This window comes from Copadichromis virginalis, linkage group LG15 (genome assembly GCF_057382275.1).
Source record: "Copadichromis virginalis isolate Kocher_CV1m ecotype Utaka linkage group LG15, C_Virginalis_male_GT1.1, whole genome shotgun sequence".
Taxonomy (NCBI): domain Eukaryota; kingdom Metazoa; phylum Chordata; class Actinopteri; order Cichliformes; family Cichlidae; genus Copadichromis; species Copadichromis virginalis.
Window position 1 is genome coordinate 13,618,990 of NC_140632.1, and position 14,198 is coordinate 13,633,187.

General features: G+C 39.4%; 1 protein-coding gene across 2 annotated transcripts; it reads left to right on the plus strand.

Annotated features, from left to right (window-relative positions):
* The first annotated feature begins 1,064 nt into the window (after positions 1–1,064).
* Positions 1,065–10,719, plus strand: LOC146692082 (single-minded homolog 1-like). 2 transcript variants are annotated; one of them, XM_085433556.1, is made up of 11 exons: positions 1,065–1,369; positions 3,026–3,108; positions 3,228–3,317; positions 3,555–3,663; positions 3,961–4,046; positions 4,605–4,804; positions 5,052–5,158; positions 5,368–5,515; positions 7,891–8,047; positions 8,141–8,528; positions 8,905–10,719. In XM_085433556.1, exons 1-11 carry the CDS (start codon positions 1,195–1,197, stop codon positions 9,645–9,647), a joined length of 2,286 nt encoding a protein of 761 aa, XP_085289682.1. In that variant the 5' UTR covers positions 1,065–1,194; the 3' UTR covers positions 9,648–10,719. The 2 variants fall into 2 exon arrangements, with proteins under 2 accessions (XP_085289682.1, XP_085289683.1); XM_085433557.1 differs by having other exon boundaries at positions 8,141–8,516.
* The last annotated feature ends 3,479 nt before the right edge of the window (positions 10,720–14,198 follow it).

The window sequence follows — 14,198 nt, forward strand, 5'->3', positions numbered from 1 at the left end:
TGCTGGGCATGAATGCCACCCGTTGCGTGTCCCTATAATTTGGAGAGGTGTATGCAGCGCACGGCCCGTTCGCCTTTCCAGGTGGAAATCCAGGAGGAGCTGAGAACAATTTTAACTGGGAGAACTGGTGAACCCGGTTCAGGACAGGTGAAATTCCCAGCAGGCTGCTTTGAGACTCAGGATCGATTCAGATGTAGGGAAATACCCAACAGCGTATCTCTGCTCGGGTAGGAACACTACAAATACATGCATCTAAGAAAATCTGAAAACTAATGATCCTTTTAATATGTTTTAAACTTTCTTTAAAGAAGTAAACGAGGAAAAAAAATCGAGCACCGAGTTGTCTCTGCCAACGCAGTTGCACACGTTTCAGGAATTGTGTTGGGTCAAATGTCATTTCCTCGATACTCCTTCAGGGATCAGCAGCATAACGGCTTGTTTTTTCACTCCCAAAATAATAACAGAAAATGCAACGTGCAAAATTAGTTTACTGCATCTTACCGTTAGATTTTTTTTTATGTTATGGTCTAGTTGCGGTCAGTACAGATATCTCTGTTGAGCAGCTGTTTACCAAAATCTTGTCATCTTTTCAGAAAATTAAACCACGTACACGTAATGTAATAGCGTCGCGTTCATATTGCATTACCTTTTTTTCTGTATTGTTTATATCATTTTTTTCAGAGGTTGTTGTTTTTGTTTGTGATACTGTGGCAAAGGCATCGTGCCCTGGCTCTAGATCTGTTAAAAACATAAATCTGACTTTGACTGATGATTGACGTATACGGGTTTTTTTTTCTGTTATTCCAGAGTCACCTCTATGTGCAATGCAAGCCTTCCTCTGAAAAACAACAGTTATTCACACTCATTCTTTGTTTTGCAGGTCATGGATGAAGGCCAGTGGCTACACCGAGGAGGTTTAACTACAACCAGTTGAATTATCGCAGACTCAGATCACTCATTTGGGAGATCACAGGGATATTCCCACCCTTTGGATTCATCTTGTCATACAAAAAAAAAAAAAAACACAACAACAACAAAACAACAACAACAACAACAACAACAAGAAAAACTTTTTTTTGCAGTTGAAAAAAGTATACAATGAAAAACGAAGCAAAGCGGGAGGAGTCGGTCATACTGCTGATTTGAACGAGCGAACCATCCGACAAGTTAAGGATATAAAGAAAAGGCGCCGACATGAAGGAGAAATCCAAAACGGCTGCAAGGACTAGACGGGAAAAGGAAAACAGTGAATTCTATGAACTGGCTAAAATGTTGCCTTTACCGTCGGCCATCACATCCCAGTTAGACAAAGCCTCCATAATAAGACTGACAACAAGTTACCTGAAGATGAGAATTGTTTTCCCCCAGGGTGAGCACCTAGCCAACGTGCACTCTCCACTGCTTATTTATTTATTTATTTATTTGTTTATTTATTTATTTATTTGTGTTGGATTTTTTTTTTCATCTACACGTTTTTGCGATCTTTTCATTAACTTTATTTCATTAACTAAAAATAATTATATCTCTTCTTTGATCAACTTATCTGCAGAATTTTACGAATGAAGGGAAACGCATGGGGAGTGACAGGAGATTTTTACTAATATAGTAATATAATAGTAATAATAGTAAACTGGAATTACTTCTACACAACCTAATATTATTATATTTTAGGAAAAAAATAAATAAACATGACTACTTTAAAAATCTGCATATTTTTAGGATTGTCACTTGGTCGGTTAGTGCAAAAAAAAAAAACATAAAAGTTAGTGTTCAGTATAATTTAGAAAGTAGGTTGTAATTAGAACACACAGGTTCTCTTCAAGTCCTACAGAAACGTTACAGGAATATTCCCACAATTCCTCGTGGGTCGTCAGGGAGTCTGTTCAGATGCTTTATGATGCTTTTTAATTCCGTATAACCAAATGAGACGATCTGCCAACGTCTCTGCAGGTCCACTAGTCTGCGTGACTGAGAGGAAGAGTCGCCAATTAGAAAAAGCACCTGCAAGGCTTATAATCACCTAAAGCACATATAATCTTACCCAGCTTCTGCGGTGTGATGACAAAATGCTGGATGCAAAATGTCTCCCAAATACCCAGCTCGCGTTTTTCTTTTTAATCTTTTCATTGTTTGATGGAAGCAGCTTAAAAAATGAAATGAAAAGAAAGAAAGAACATGTACACACACACACACACACACACACACACACACACACACACACACACACACACACACACACACACACACACACAGATAGATAGATAGATAGATAGATAGATAGATAGATAGATAGATAGATAGATAGATAGATAGATAGATATGTAAAAAAAAAATTAACGCAGCCCCTCATCTGGTAGATTGATGTTAGTCTGCATGTCACACCGACACCGTAGACCTATTTTCATTTTCATTTACACATTTACAGCAGGAGAGACGGACACCTAATTTACTTATAATAATAAAAATACGAAATTTCTGATGGAACTGAATAAATTTGATGAGTAGCACAAGATAGCATCCAGGCTATCGTGGGATATACCAGGCAAAAATCCACAAATGAACATTTTTTTGTCACATTTTAGGGAGGAAAAAAAATCATCATCATCAACAACAATAACAACAACAACAACAACAAAAATAATAATAATAATAATAATAATAATAATAATAATAATGATAACACTTCTGCACGTGTGGGTTTGTGCCTCCAGGGAGACTGTACAGCATGCAGGAAGGGACAAATTTTCAGTACTGTGGAGAGGAATAAATGCTTTAACTGTAAATTGGCCCTTTAAATAGGAGCTCCTAGCGTCTTGGTTTCTGTGTGTGTGTGTGTGTGTGTGTGTGTGTGTGTGTGTGTGTGTGTGTGTGTGTGTGTGTGTGTGTGTCCTACTTTTTCCTTTATGCTAAACGAAGAATAAGAATAAGAATAATTTAAGCTCAACTAAAAAAAATACTATATATATTTCTATTTAATTTCAAAGTCATGCAGCAGCCAAACACCGTTATTTCGCTCTCTCCCCAGGTCTGGGTGAAGCTTGGGGTCACTCAAGTCGAACGAGATCCTTGGATAACATTGGACGAGAGCTGGGATCTCATTTACTGCAGGTATTTAGGCTGTTATTAATATTATTAAAGGTACTGATCTGCAGCCAAAGAACATGATCGACCCGGGCTTGTGAATTAACACGGAGAAGTGACGGCAGCCTGTCGTTTATTATTTGCAGACGTTGGACGGATTCATCTTCGTCGTGGCCCCAGATGGGAAGATAATGTACATTTCAGAGACAGCGTCGGTCCATTTAGGACTGTCTCAGGTTCGTTTCTGTGATCATTACACACACACACACACACACACATATATATATATATATACACATACATATATATATATATATATATATATATTTCCTTTCAGACGTTTTTTTTCCTCTGTATTTGTTATTCATAAAGCATCGTCTGAAAATGAACGCGATACCCATGCGCAGATAAAAAAAAAAAATTCACCCACCAGGAAGCTTTTACCCGTTAATTACCTGAGTTATTCTCAACAGGTAGAGTTGACTGGGAACAGTATTTATGAATATGTCCATCCTGCCGACCACGATGAGATGACAGCTGTCCTCACCCCACATCAGCCCTATCACACACATTTCGTGCAAGGTACAGAACGACGCCTTCAGGCTCCACATATGCACATGTTATGTCATTTAGCATTTTCTATTTAATCATAGTGTTGCACTGTGTAGTGTCAGCATTATTAGCATATGATAAAAAAAAATGCAATGAACGCGCGTAATATACGCGGATGGAATTTACGCAATAGCTTGTGCCTGTGCCTGTGTTTTTTCCTTGCAGGATACATTTTAACGCCGTAAAACCCTATTATTTTATTTTTCAATTATTATTGTTGTTATTATTATACGAGAATTTAATAGCAAAGTGTTTGACATCTTTCAGAATATGAAATGGAACGCTCTTTCTTTTTGCGGATGAAATGTGTGCTGGCAAAAAGAAACGCGGGGCTTACCAGTGGTGGATACAAGGTAGGCAGCGCTAGTAAATTGTTTTTTATTAACAATAACGATAATGGTATTATAAAAATTATTTCACATTAATAAATATAAGAATAAGCGAATAAGAAAAAATGGTCACCAACATTAAAATTACTTTATACCTTTTTTTCTAACCACGAAAAGTTTTAGCTTATTCATGCAGTTTAATGTAATTGTGTCAGGCTATTCCAACAGTTCTATTATCATTTGATTATATTGTATTTTGATATAAATTACACTATCCGCGATATGGCAGCCTCGCTTCTGTCAGTCTGCCCCAGGGCAGCTGTGGCTACAACCGTAGCTGCCTCCACCAGTGTGTGAATGTGAGAGTGAATGAATAGTGGCATTGTAAAGCGCTTTGGGTGCCTTGAAAAGCGCTATATAAATCCAATCCATTATTATTATTATTATTATCCTGCCTGCTTCCGAAATGCATCACATAAATCATAAAGCTGACTACTGTTCTTATGAAATGGAATTTTAAGAAATTTCATTATTAAATGTAATTTGTGATTTAGCTATTATCTTGTATATGCTTTACGATAGGTGATCCACTGCAGTGGCTACCTGAAGATCCGTCAGTACAGTTTGGACATGTCACCTTTTGAAGGATGCTACCAGAATGTGGGCTTGGTGGCTGTCGGTCACTCTCTGCCTCCCAGTGCCGTGACTGAGATCAAACTGCACAGTAACATGTTCATGTTCAGAGCCAGCTTGGACATGAAGCTCATCTTCCTGGACTCCAGGTACTAATCAAGACTTTGTTCTATTTGTTGTTTTGTTTTCCCTTTAGGTGTTTTTGAGTTTGTTTCTATTTTAATTGTACTGTGTGTTTGGCAAACGTTGTGTGAAGTCTATGCATTTTTCATTAGGAAAGGGAAGCAAGTTATAAAAGAAGCTCCTGGAGCTAAAATTGCCTGTGAAAACCGAAGCACAGAAAAATGACATATACCTGAATTAGCTGCTTATTTTAACTCCTGAATTTCTCCCCAGGGTAGCTGAGCTGACAGGTTATGAGCCCCAGGACCTCATTGAGAAAACGCTGTACCATCATGTCCACAGCTGTGACATCTTCCACCTCCGCTGTGCACACCACCTCTGTGAGTTACAAGTGTGTTCATTTATGCTTTTACAACAGGCAGCTTGACCTTCTCTTGTTATGCAGCAACTGCTCAGGCAACCTGCTGCAGCCACCATGTGCAGGCAATCACACGTCTCCCACACGCACGCACACACACAAAAAAGAAAACGTGCAACTTGTTAAACATGTTAATCTCTGCTGTCTGTGTGTTTCTTTTATCTCCTGCAGTGCTGGTAAAAGGCCAAGTCACAACTAAGTACTATCGGTTCCTTGCCAAACACGGCGGCTGGGTCTGGGTCCAAAGTTATGCCACTATCGTCCACAATAGCCGATCCTCAAGGCCTCACTGTATCGTCAGCGTCAACTATGTCCTCACGTAAGTGTAAATAATGATTTCCATCCTAAAATCAGAGGGAAACTTTTGTTTTAACAGATACTTCATAATTGATTTCAAAATAATTTTAAAAGTATGCTTTTTTGAGACAGTTAAATCTATAATTTGTGCTGATGGCTGCAATTATACTGTAGCTGCGCAGTCATTGTAAAACAAGGTTGCAGCACTACTCCGGTCTAAATAATAATGCCCTTTTAATAGAGATGGCACTGTGGGAATAACACTGAATATTTTACTTGTATAATCATATCATGCACTCTTATGATCTGTACTTGAGGCTCACTCTGTGATACAATGGGTCTTTTTCTCCTGGAGAAATCCTTCTCTTTATCCCTCCGTAGTCTCTCTGTACAAATCCACCAAATACAGAGGTTGCAGGACTCAGGCAGCTGTGTGTTATGAGAGAACAAAGCACACTAAGGCCCTTTGAGACAGCAAGACAAACATCAGGGTTCAACCCCATCAAAAACCTCTACTGCCACCATCGATCTGCAGTCTAAGGAAAGCAAAATCGATCAAACGGTGAACTAGGAATCAATAGCTATCTCATAGCTGTAACACATGTTGGATTTTCCTTGTTTGGTTGATCCACATGTCGTTTTTTCCTGTGTGTGTGTGTGTGTAAGTGCATGTGATGGAGAGTTTGCGCAAGTCTGTACGTGCATGTATGCATATGGCTGCACTCCACCTATTGATTTCTTCAATGCAGTAAGGCGAAAACAAAGTAACTACATTAAAATGACAGAGAATTTCCAAGTGAATAATCAAGTCCAACACAGAAGTATCTGAAAGTCCAAGAGGCAAAAGTGGAAAAAAACAAACAACTACTTAAAAAAAAACAGCAATTCAATCGCCTTGGCATGGCAGCGTTTCCGCCCAACAAGAATCCATTAATAAATTATGTTTGGAAGTTGGCTGGTGGCATATTTCAGACGTGAGGTGCTCTGACATTGACCCCTGAGGTGGAATTCGGCTAACACAGCTGAGTTTGCACAAAGGCCCAACATTATTGGCTCAGACATAAGTCAGCCAGGGCACAGATAGGATGCACAACTGGCTACCATAACTATACCTGCAAGAGCAAATAACACTCAGACTGTGCACTGGCTATCCAAACATAGCCTTTCGCCTGCAGTGTTGTACATAAGGAATGGGTCATATTTAGAGTCATATTGAAGAGGCTGGCTGTACAGGGTCAGGGATGGGCCACAAGGTTTAAAATGCCAGACAGCTGCTATTACATACTGTTGATGTGATAAGTTAAGAATAGGCTCATGTTTGCTGAACACTTGACACAGGAGCCTTTTTCACTCCCTAGACGGTGACAATTGCATTGAGTTCAGCCGCAGTACAGTGGGTTAAAATGTCAAAGATGGCACACAAGTTGCATGTTTGAAATCTGCAACATTCAAAAGTAAATTTAAAAAAACTGGGTACATTTAGAGGAAATTGATTGCATAGATAAGACTTATAAGTATAAATATGTTTCTGGTGTGTGTTTACTCTCGGTGCATTCTTTCCACATTCTCGTAATGTTTGTGGTTAAAAAAGAAAAAAGAAAAAAGAATGATTAACGTTTTTTCTGGGTGTTTGTTAATAATCTCAGAAGCTGAGAGCTTATAATCTTAAAGTTCCCTTATATACTGTATTCACTTAAAGTTGTACTTAAATCCTTTTTTATAAAGCCTGACTCAATCTAAGTCTGACCATCTATCTATATTCAACATTAGCCAAGGAGTGTGCTTTAGACTAATTAGTAATTATGCTTCTCGTGCAATGCTAAAATCAAGATGGTCAGAAAGAGAACATGATCCAAGTATATATGATGAAAATAGCCTAAAGGTTTGGGGAATTCTGGATTAACTACAGAAACATGAGCTAGCTTGAAAAAATGAAAGTAAAACTAGGTCAAAAATGTTCTGTGTGTTTGTGTAGGTCACTGTGAAGAAGCTCCTCAGTAACCTGCAGCTCATAGTGCATAAAATAATTTGAACCCACAGCAAAGTTCAAAAGATGCATGCATGTTAAAAGAAAGCTAGCGATCCGAGGTGATCTCTGAGGGTGTACATGCTAACATCAGCATACTCGCAGTAATAGTACTAACATGATGTCAGCACTAAAAAGAAAACCTCATGGTGAGTGGTGATGAATTTGGTTTTGGTGGCGCTTGATGGTGATAAATAAGTAAAAGGATTACTTGGCAGAGTCCTGTGGAGCCCATGAATTTCATAGCAATTCGCTGTTATAGATATGTTATTCTGAGCATGATCTTGCAAGATTATAAAAGCATCACAAAATGGAAGTTTAAGTTAAACTATTTTGTTTATCTCTAACATGCATTTTATGTGTTTTAAAAGGGACACTGAGTATAAAGGAATGCAGCTGTCTTTGGATCAAATGAGCCCCAGCAAACCAGCCTTTCCCTACGCTGACAGTCACAATGAAGAAAGAAAGAGCACCAAGTCACGTCTGACCCAGTCCAAGGCCAAAGCCAGAGTGTCACCCTACCCACAGGTAATTGTTTTTTAGAGCTAAGTCAATTAGGGAAGCTTGCTGTGGATTCAAATCAAAAACTCCCAGAACTGTGATTTTCTTGTTTCTGTCCAGCAATTTTCAGCTTTCAATCCAGAGCGTTCAGAGTCTGACCAAGACAGTCAGTGGGGAGGGAGCCCACTGACAGACTCTGCCTCTCCTCAGCTGTTGGATCCCAGTGAAGCAACGGAGGCTTCTTGTGCCTACAGATTGTATCCAGAATCGGGCTCCCTGTGCTACGGCCTGGGTCTATCAGAAGAGGATCTTGCCCATGCCCAAACGCACCCTCACACCACCACCTGTGATCGTGTTCGATGCCAGAGTGGCCGCTACTTCCTGGGAACCCCCCAGTCGGGAAGAGAGATGTGGTGGGACACCACACGCTCCGTTCTCTCGTTGCCAAAATTCTCAGTGGACAACAGCGAAGGCTACGAAATAACATCCTACCATGGCGCCATTCACGGTGAGGTGTTAGGGTTGAGACCACAACCATCTGTCTCTGAAAATAGTTCTGGCCTAGCTTCTCCTGGTAGCTGTTTTCCAAATGTTATTATGGGACATGCTAAGTTGTTTACACCGTCTCTTGCCAGTGTGCCGATTGCTACCATCTGTTCAAAAAATTGCCCGCAACTGAAAGCCAAGTTATTTCACATTTCACATCCTCAAACAGCAAAAAAAAACCCACTGTGCTTCAGCCAAGACACCCAGTCAGACCATGATGCTATAATGATATATGCATTTAAGGCAGAATTTTGCCCATTAACCACATGAGCATTTTAACAATGTGATATTCATTTATTCTATTGTTATCAACTCTGACCACTGATTTGCATTTATAGGACGGGGCCACTGGGACGAAGACAGCGTAGTGAGTTCACCTGACGGAGGTGGGTCCACCAGTGATTCAGGTGAGCGTTACCACGGTGACCAATTCCAAGCGAGCCCTCGAGAGCCCAGCAAGATGGAGACCCTGATCCGTGCCACACAGCAAATGATCAAAGAGGAGGAGAGCCGTCTACAGCAACACAAGATGCCACTGGATGTCTCGGGACTCACCAAAACTCACAGTCCCTGTTTCACCTCCTCCCTACCCCATCACTCTCAGCTCACTATGCCCAGCGTGGTATGCCGTGGCCCCGGAGCCCCCAGCATCGACCTCCTTACTGAACGCCTCCATCACCGAGACAGCATTAAAGTTCTTGGCCCCAATGAAAATGATGAAAACACGACGAGTCCTGCTTCTTTGTCTCGTCTCAGCAGCCCCAGCTCTGACGGAATCCCCAGATCAGGCCTCTCCCTCACCAAAGACTACATGCAGACAGATATGTCCCCACACCCTCAACAACCCCAGGGAAGTCCGCTGATCTATCCAGCACAGGAGAGGCAGCCACTGGACAGGCAGGCGGCGTACGCCTTGACTGGGTACTCCCTCGAGCATCTGTATGATCCGGAGAGCTTGCGGAGTTACTCCACCTTGGCCTGTGGAGGAGTGCAGTATGATGTGGCATCTCATGTGAGAGTGCAGGCTGAACAAATACAGGGACATAAAACCACCTCAGTTATCATAACCAATGGAAGCTGACGATATCTGGTGAAGATTGAGCCAGCTGTCTAAAAGAGGACGTTACCATCCGTAGTGAGGTTGTAGGCATGTGCAACCAGGTGCTCCACACAAAAGCTGAGACACTGACAAAAGGATACAAGGAACCTGTGTGGGGCTGACTTGCCCTTGGTGATCCATTCAGCACAACTTGTGTTTGTCAGGCCTTTCTCTTTTCTTTGTCATTAGAGAAGTTTTTTCCCCAAGACTCTAAGAAGCTGTTCAGGAACTGACTTTTTGCATACTGCCTGACAAATGGAGAAAGTTTGCTCCATTACATAATATAACAGAGTTGTCTTAATGGCAGTAAAGTAACTTTCCCTCCCTGCAAAAGCTGGTTAAACATCAATCCAGTGTTTCTATTCCAAACCTCTCATGCACCATTGGCCATGTTTGTTAACCTGACCTGTACATGATTTCCAAAGGCAGTAAGAAAATGTGTTGTTCCATAGCCATTTCACCTGAAAACTCCAGAGCACAGACCATACTGTCTGACACGTGAAGTGCAACATGGAAAAGGCTATTGACTCCCTATTGTAAGATGTCAGTGTTTCCTGGTATTTATTTGTCAGTGAGCTGTTTTTTGTATGTGTCATTATTTTCTGTCCAAGTAGAATATTTCACTGGTGGCATTAAATTAGTTTTGGTGTTTGGATCACACCATTATTACATTATTTAAAAAAAAAGAAAAAAGAAGAAGAAGTGAAAAAACAGAAAGAGAAACATGCCTCTGATATGGAAAAGTGCAAAATATCCAGGTCAACTTGAAACTGGTTTATGGAATATGTGAAATGCCCTCATTTAGTGTGCGAAAAGATGTTTCCAAACTCACTCATTTTTTTTCATCTTCCCATGCTCTCTAAATATAGGCATTGTATATTTACTTGCAGTTTTAGCTATTAATGCTTACATATCAGAGTATGATTTCTTCTGTTTTTACATCACTTAACTTTTACCTGACCTATTAGCATATGTAAAATATGCAGTAAAAGTTTTTTAATTCTGTTCCATGCGTTGTAAAATTAACCGTGGATTAAGGCCACAGGTTGTAGCTGTTTTTTGTTTTTTTGTTTGTTTTTTAGAATTCTATGAAAACTTTTTCTGCAGACTTTTTTCTTAGAATTCTTTTTTTTTTCTCAGAACTCTAGAAAAAGAAAATCTAATATTCTGACAGAATTCCGAGGAAAAAAAATGAAATCCTGGAGAAAAAAAGTCATATTGTCATTGTTTTCCCCAGTGGCCCTAATCCTCTTCTTTAATTTTTAATTGTTTTGATTTGTTATGAGTTGTATTGAATGCTTCAAACATATCTTAAATAAGTTGAAAGTCTTTAGTTTCTTATTTAATTTATGATGTAAATATCAAACAAGGAACTTTTTGAACTGGAAACGACAAAATTATTTATTGATTGGTTTAAAAAGTCCTTAAATCCGAATACAGTTGTAAACATATATCTTTTGTCGGTGTTTTGTTGTATCTGTCAAATCTGTTTTGAATGAACTCACACACAAACTCAAACATGCAGACACAAACACAATGCTGCTGCCTCAAAAAAAAAAATAGATACAGAAATGTACTGATACATAGTAGATCATAATAGATTAATTGCTGTGTATTTTTTATGTGGCTTTCATCTTTGTTTTCTTCTAATATTTTAGAAAAAGAAAATAAGGAAAAAAATATAAAAGAATAAGTGCTGCTATTCTGTCTCCCTTTTCTTGCAATCACTGGAAGAGACCAAAAGTAGTAATGTGAAAATATAAACTTATAAATGCTGAATTTTAGATTTTAAGCTACATTTACTATAATAATCATAATACAAGGGTAGTATATTTTAAAGTAAATTACAGCATCTGTATACCCGTTAAGAATCAATGTATATACATGTAGTGCAAAGACTTGGTTCACTGATGTGTTCAGACAACAATGAAGCTCTATTGCACCCTTTGAATACCCGGTATCAGTCTTTGGCTACACTGACAATGTAGTTTTTCCATAAGATTCAATGACTGTAATGGGGAAAAAAAATTGACTGATAATTATTCCAAACAGCTAGCATAAAAAAATCCTGAACACATCATTACAATGGCAAAGTAACTGCAGTTTGGAGCAGTTAAATTTGCACATTTAGCCTCTAACCTTTTCTCAGAGGTAATTCCTCTGTGGTGTATTTTAATGAATGTATGTTGTTTAAATGTAGTTGGAGAGGTTGCCTGCCTGTCTTTCTGTCTGTCTGAGCTGACAAAGGACCTGGACACAGCCTGGGCCTGAATGGAGAACTTCCATCAGTTACCGCTGACGTGACTAACTGATGGTCTGCCAGATATCAGTGGTGCTGTCATTCCAAGAGGCAAAACCGTTATACCGCTTAGCTGCTGACATCATCAAGGCTTATGAACAGTGTGTGTGTGTGTGTGTGTGTGTGTGTGTGTGTGTGTGTGTATTTGTGTGAGTGAGCGTGTGTTTAGTGCTGAGATACGGCAATAATCAGAGGCCTTTTTTTCTCCTCCTGAATACTAGGAATTTTGCCTGATGTGCCCCGAAGGCTTTCACATGTAGAGTCGGTTACAAATGTGGCCAAACACTGGGCCTTTTGCCCAGACTTCGCACTCTTGTATACGCCTCCCCAACTACCTCATACTTCCTCATCCAAGATCCTCTCAGTCTATAGAAAGTTAGAGCGCTGTAGACAGACTAAAAGTTAAGATGAAAACGCTAAGGTTGTGTGCAAGTGGAAAAAGAGTTTAAGAAAAAGAAACCAAAAAGGTAACAAGTCGAAACAGTGGAGAGAAGAAAGGTCAAGAAAAATCAATGCCAAAATAAAACGAGGATTTCAGAACTCTGCAAAAGTTTTACACTCAGTCTTTAAGTAAAAGTTCTGTAGAAAGGCTCCAAAACGGCTACGTTTTTAATTACATTGCATTATTTAATTATTGTTGATGAAATTAAGCATGAATCAAAGCTACCTGGATTTAACTTTTTTATAATGCATTCGCTTGTACATCTGCAGTTAAGGCAAGCACCACTTTACCACAATTAATTTACATAAGCTTTTCTACAGTGAATTTAACTTCTTGTAATGTTTAATAGATATTTTATTAATGCGCTACAACTTTTAGTTTGCCCAGTCAAGCTTGTCTCTAAAATATCGGAGTGGAGCTAGGAAGTGTTTGGTTAAAAGGGAACTAGTCAAAAATGTACTCGAGTATTTTGTCACTTTGCATCATTGTAGAATGGGAAAGACAAGAAGAGTGGAATTATCACAATTACAGAAGAGCTCATCCTTAAACTCTAACAGAGGAGACATTTTTTAGAAGTGACTCAAGGAGATGCTGGAGAATAGCAGATGTTACTCCTAGAATCAAATCAATCACAAATATAACAAAGGATTGTATGACATCACTACAAAAACAGATGTCTTGCGTTAATCGCTTAGTCACTCTTAACTCATCATAATGAATCGCAGTGCTGCAAAATTAAAGTATTTGCAGTTAATTTAACTATATGCTACTGCTAATAAAACGCACAAGTGAATTAGCTTCGTTTGCACCACAAGGCATTAGCAGTTTGAGAAGATAAAGATGCCACCTATGTCATGTGGTTGCCTCAGTGTGGAGGTAAACCATAGAACCACAGGAGAAAGACCCCAAGGTTTCACAACTGCAGTGAAGGAGAAATGGATCCTAACTTCTCAAACGAACACAGAATACAAGAGTGCAGGTGGCAAGGTTCAGAATATCCACTGACTGTCTACTTGATTGATTTCAGGCCCGGGATTGAGGCACAATTGCATATTCATGCATCAATTAAATTGTTCCTTCACCAGTGCCACCATAATTCATTGTGGCGCTCCGTGAAAAGTCATCCTTATGAAACAGCTTCAGAACAGCACAAAGGAAACTGTTTCAACATGTTTTCTGTTCGTGTGTACTTTACGACCTTTCCAGTTTGAACTGACATCTTCTAATTGTTTAATTCCTGCCCTTCTCTGAAATCAGCTTGGAATTTATAACTTTTACATATCTTGCCTCAAAACACAGCTGCACAGTGTAAGAAATGCAAATGTTGTCCTGTGCATAAAAACGTTTCCCACGGAGCCAAAAAAAAAAAAAAAAGAAGAAAAACGCCCAATTCACAGATTCCAAATGAGTCATTGAAGGACAAAGTAGCACAGGACCTGGGAAAATCACTCAACCAGGACTTTTAGTGACACCTCCACAGCAGACCGCGTTGCACCAACAAGACATTTAGATGTTCTGATTGGGTGGACCGGGATATTGAGGTCATCTGGTCGATCTGATTGGCTGAGCTAGAAAAGTGGAGAGGTCATTCTGTAAAGAGGAGAGGAAATAAGTTTTTCACTGTGGAGGCACCTGGATTTGAAATGCTGCTTGGAAATCGTGCCCAATTAGAGTGTACACAATGTACTTTACATGACGACAGTGCGATCATTACATTCATTTAGATGTAAATGTCATCAAGCTGGATAGTTTAAAAGTTAGACATAAAATGATGAGAGAAAAAAGTCAACAA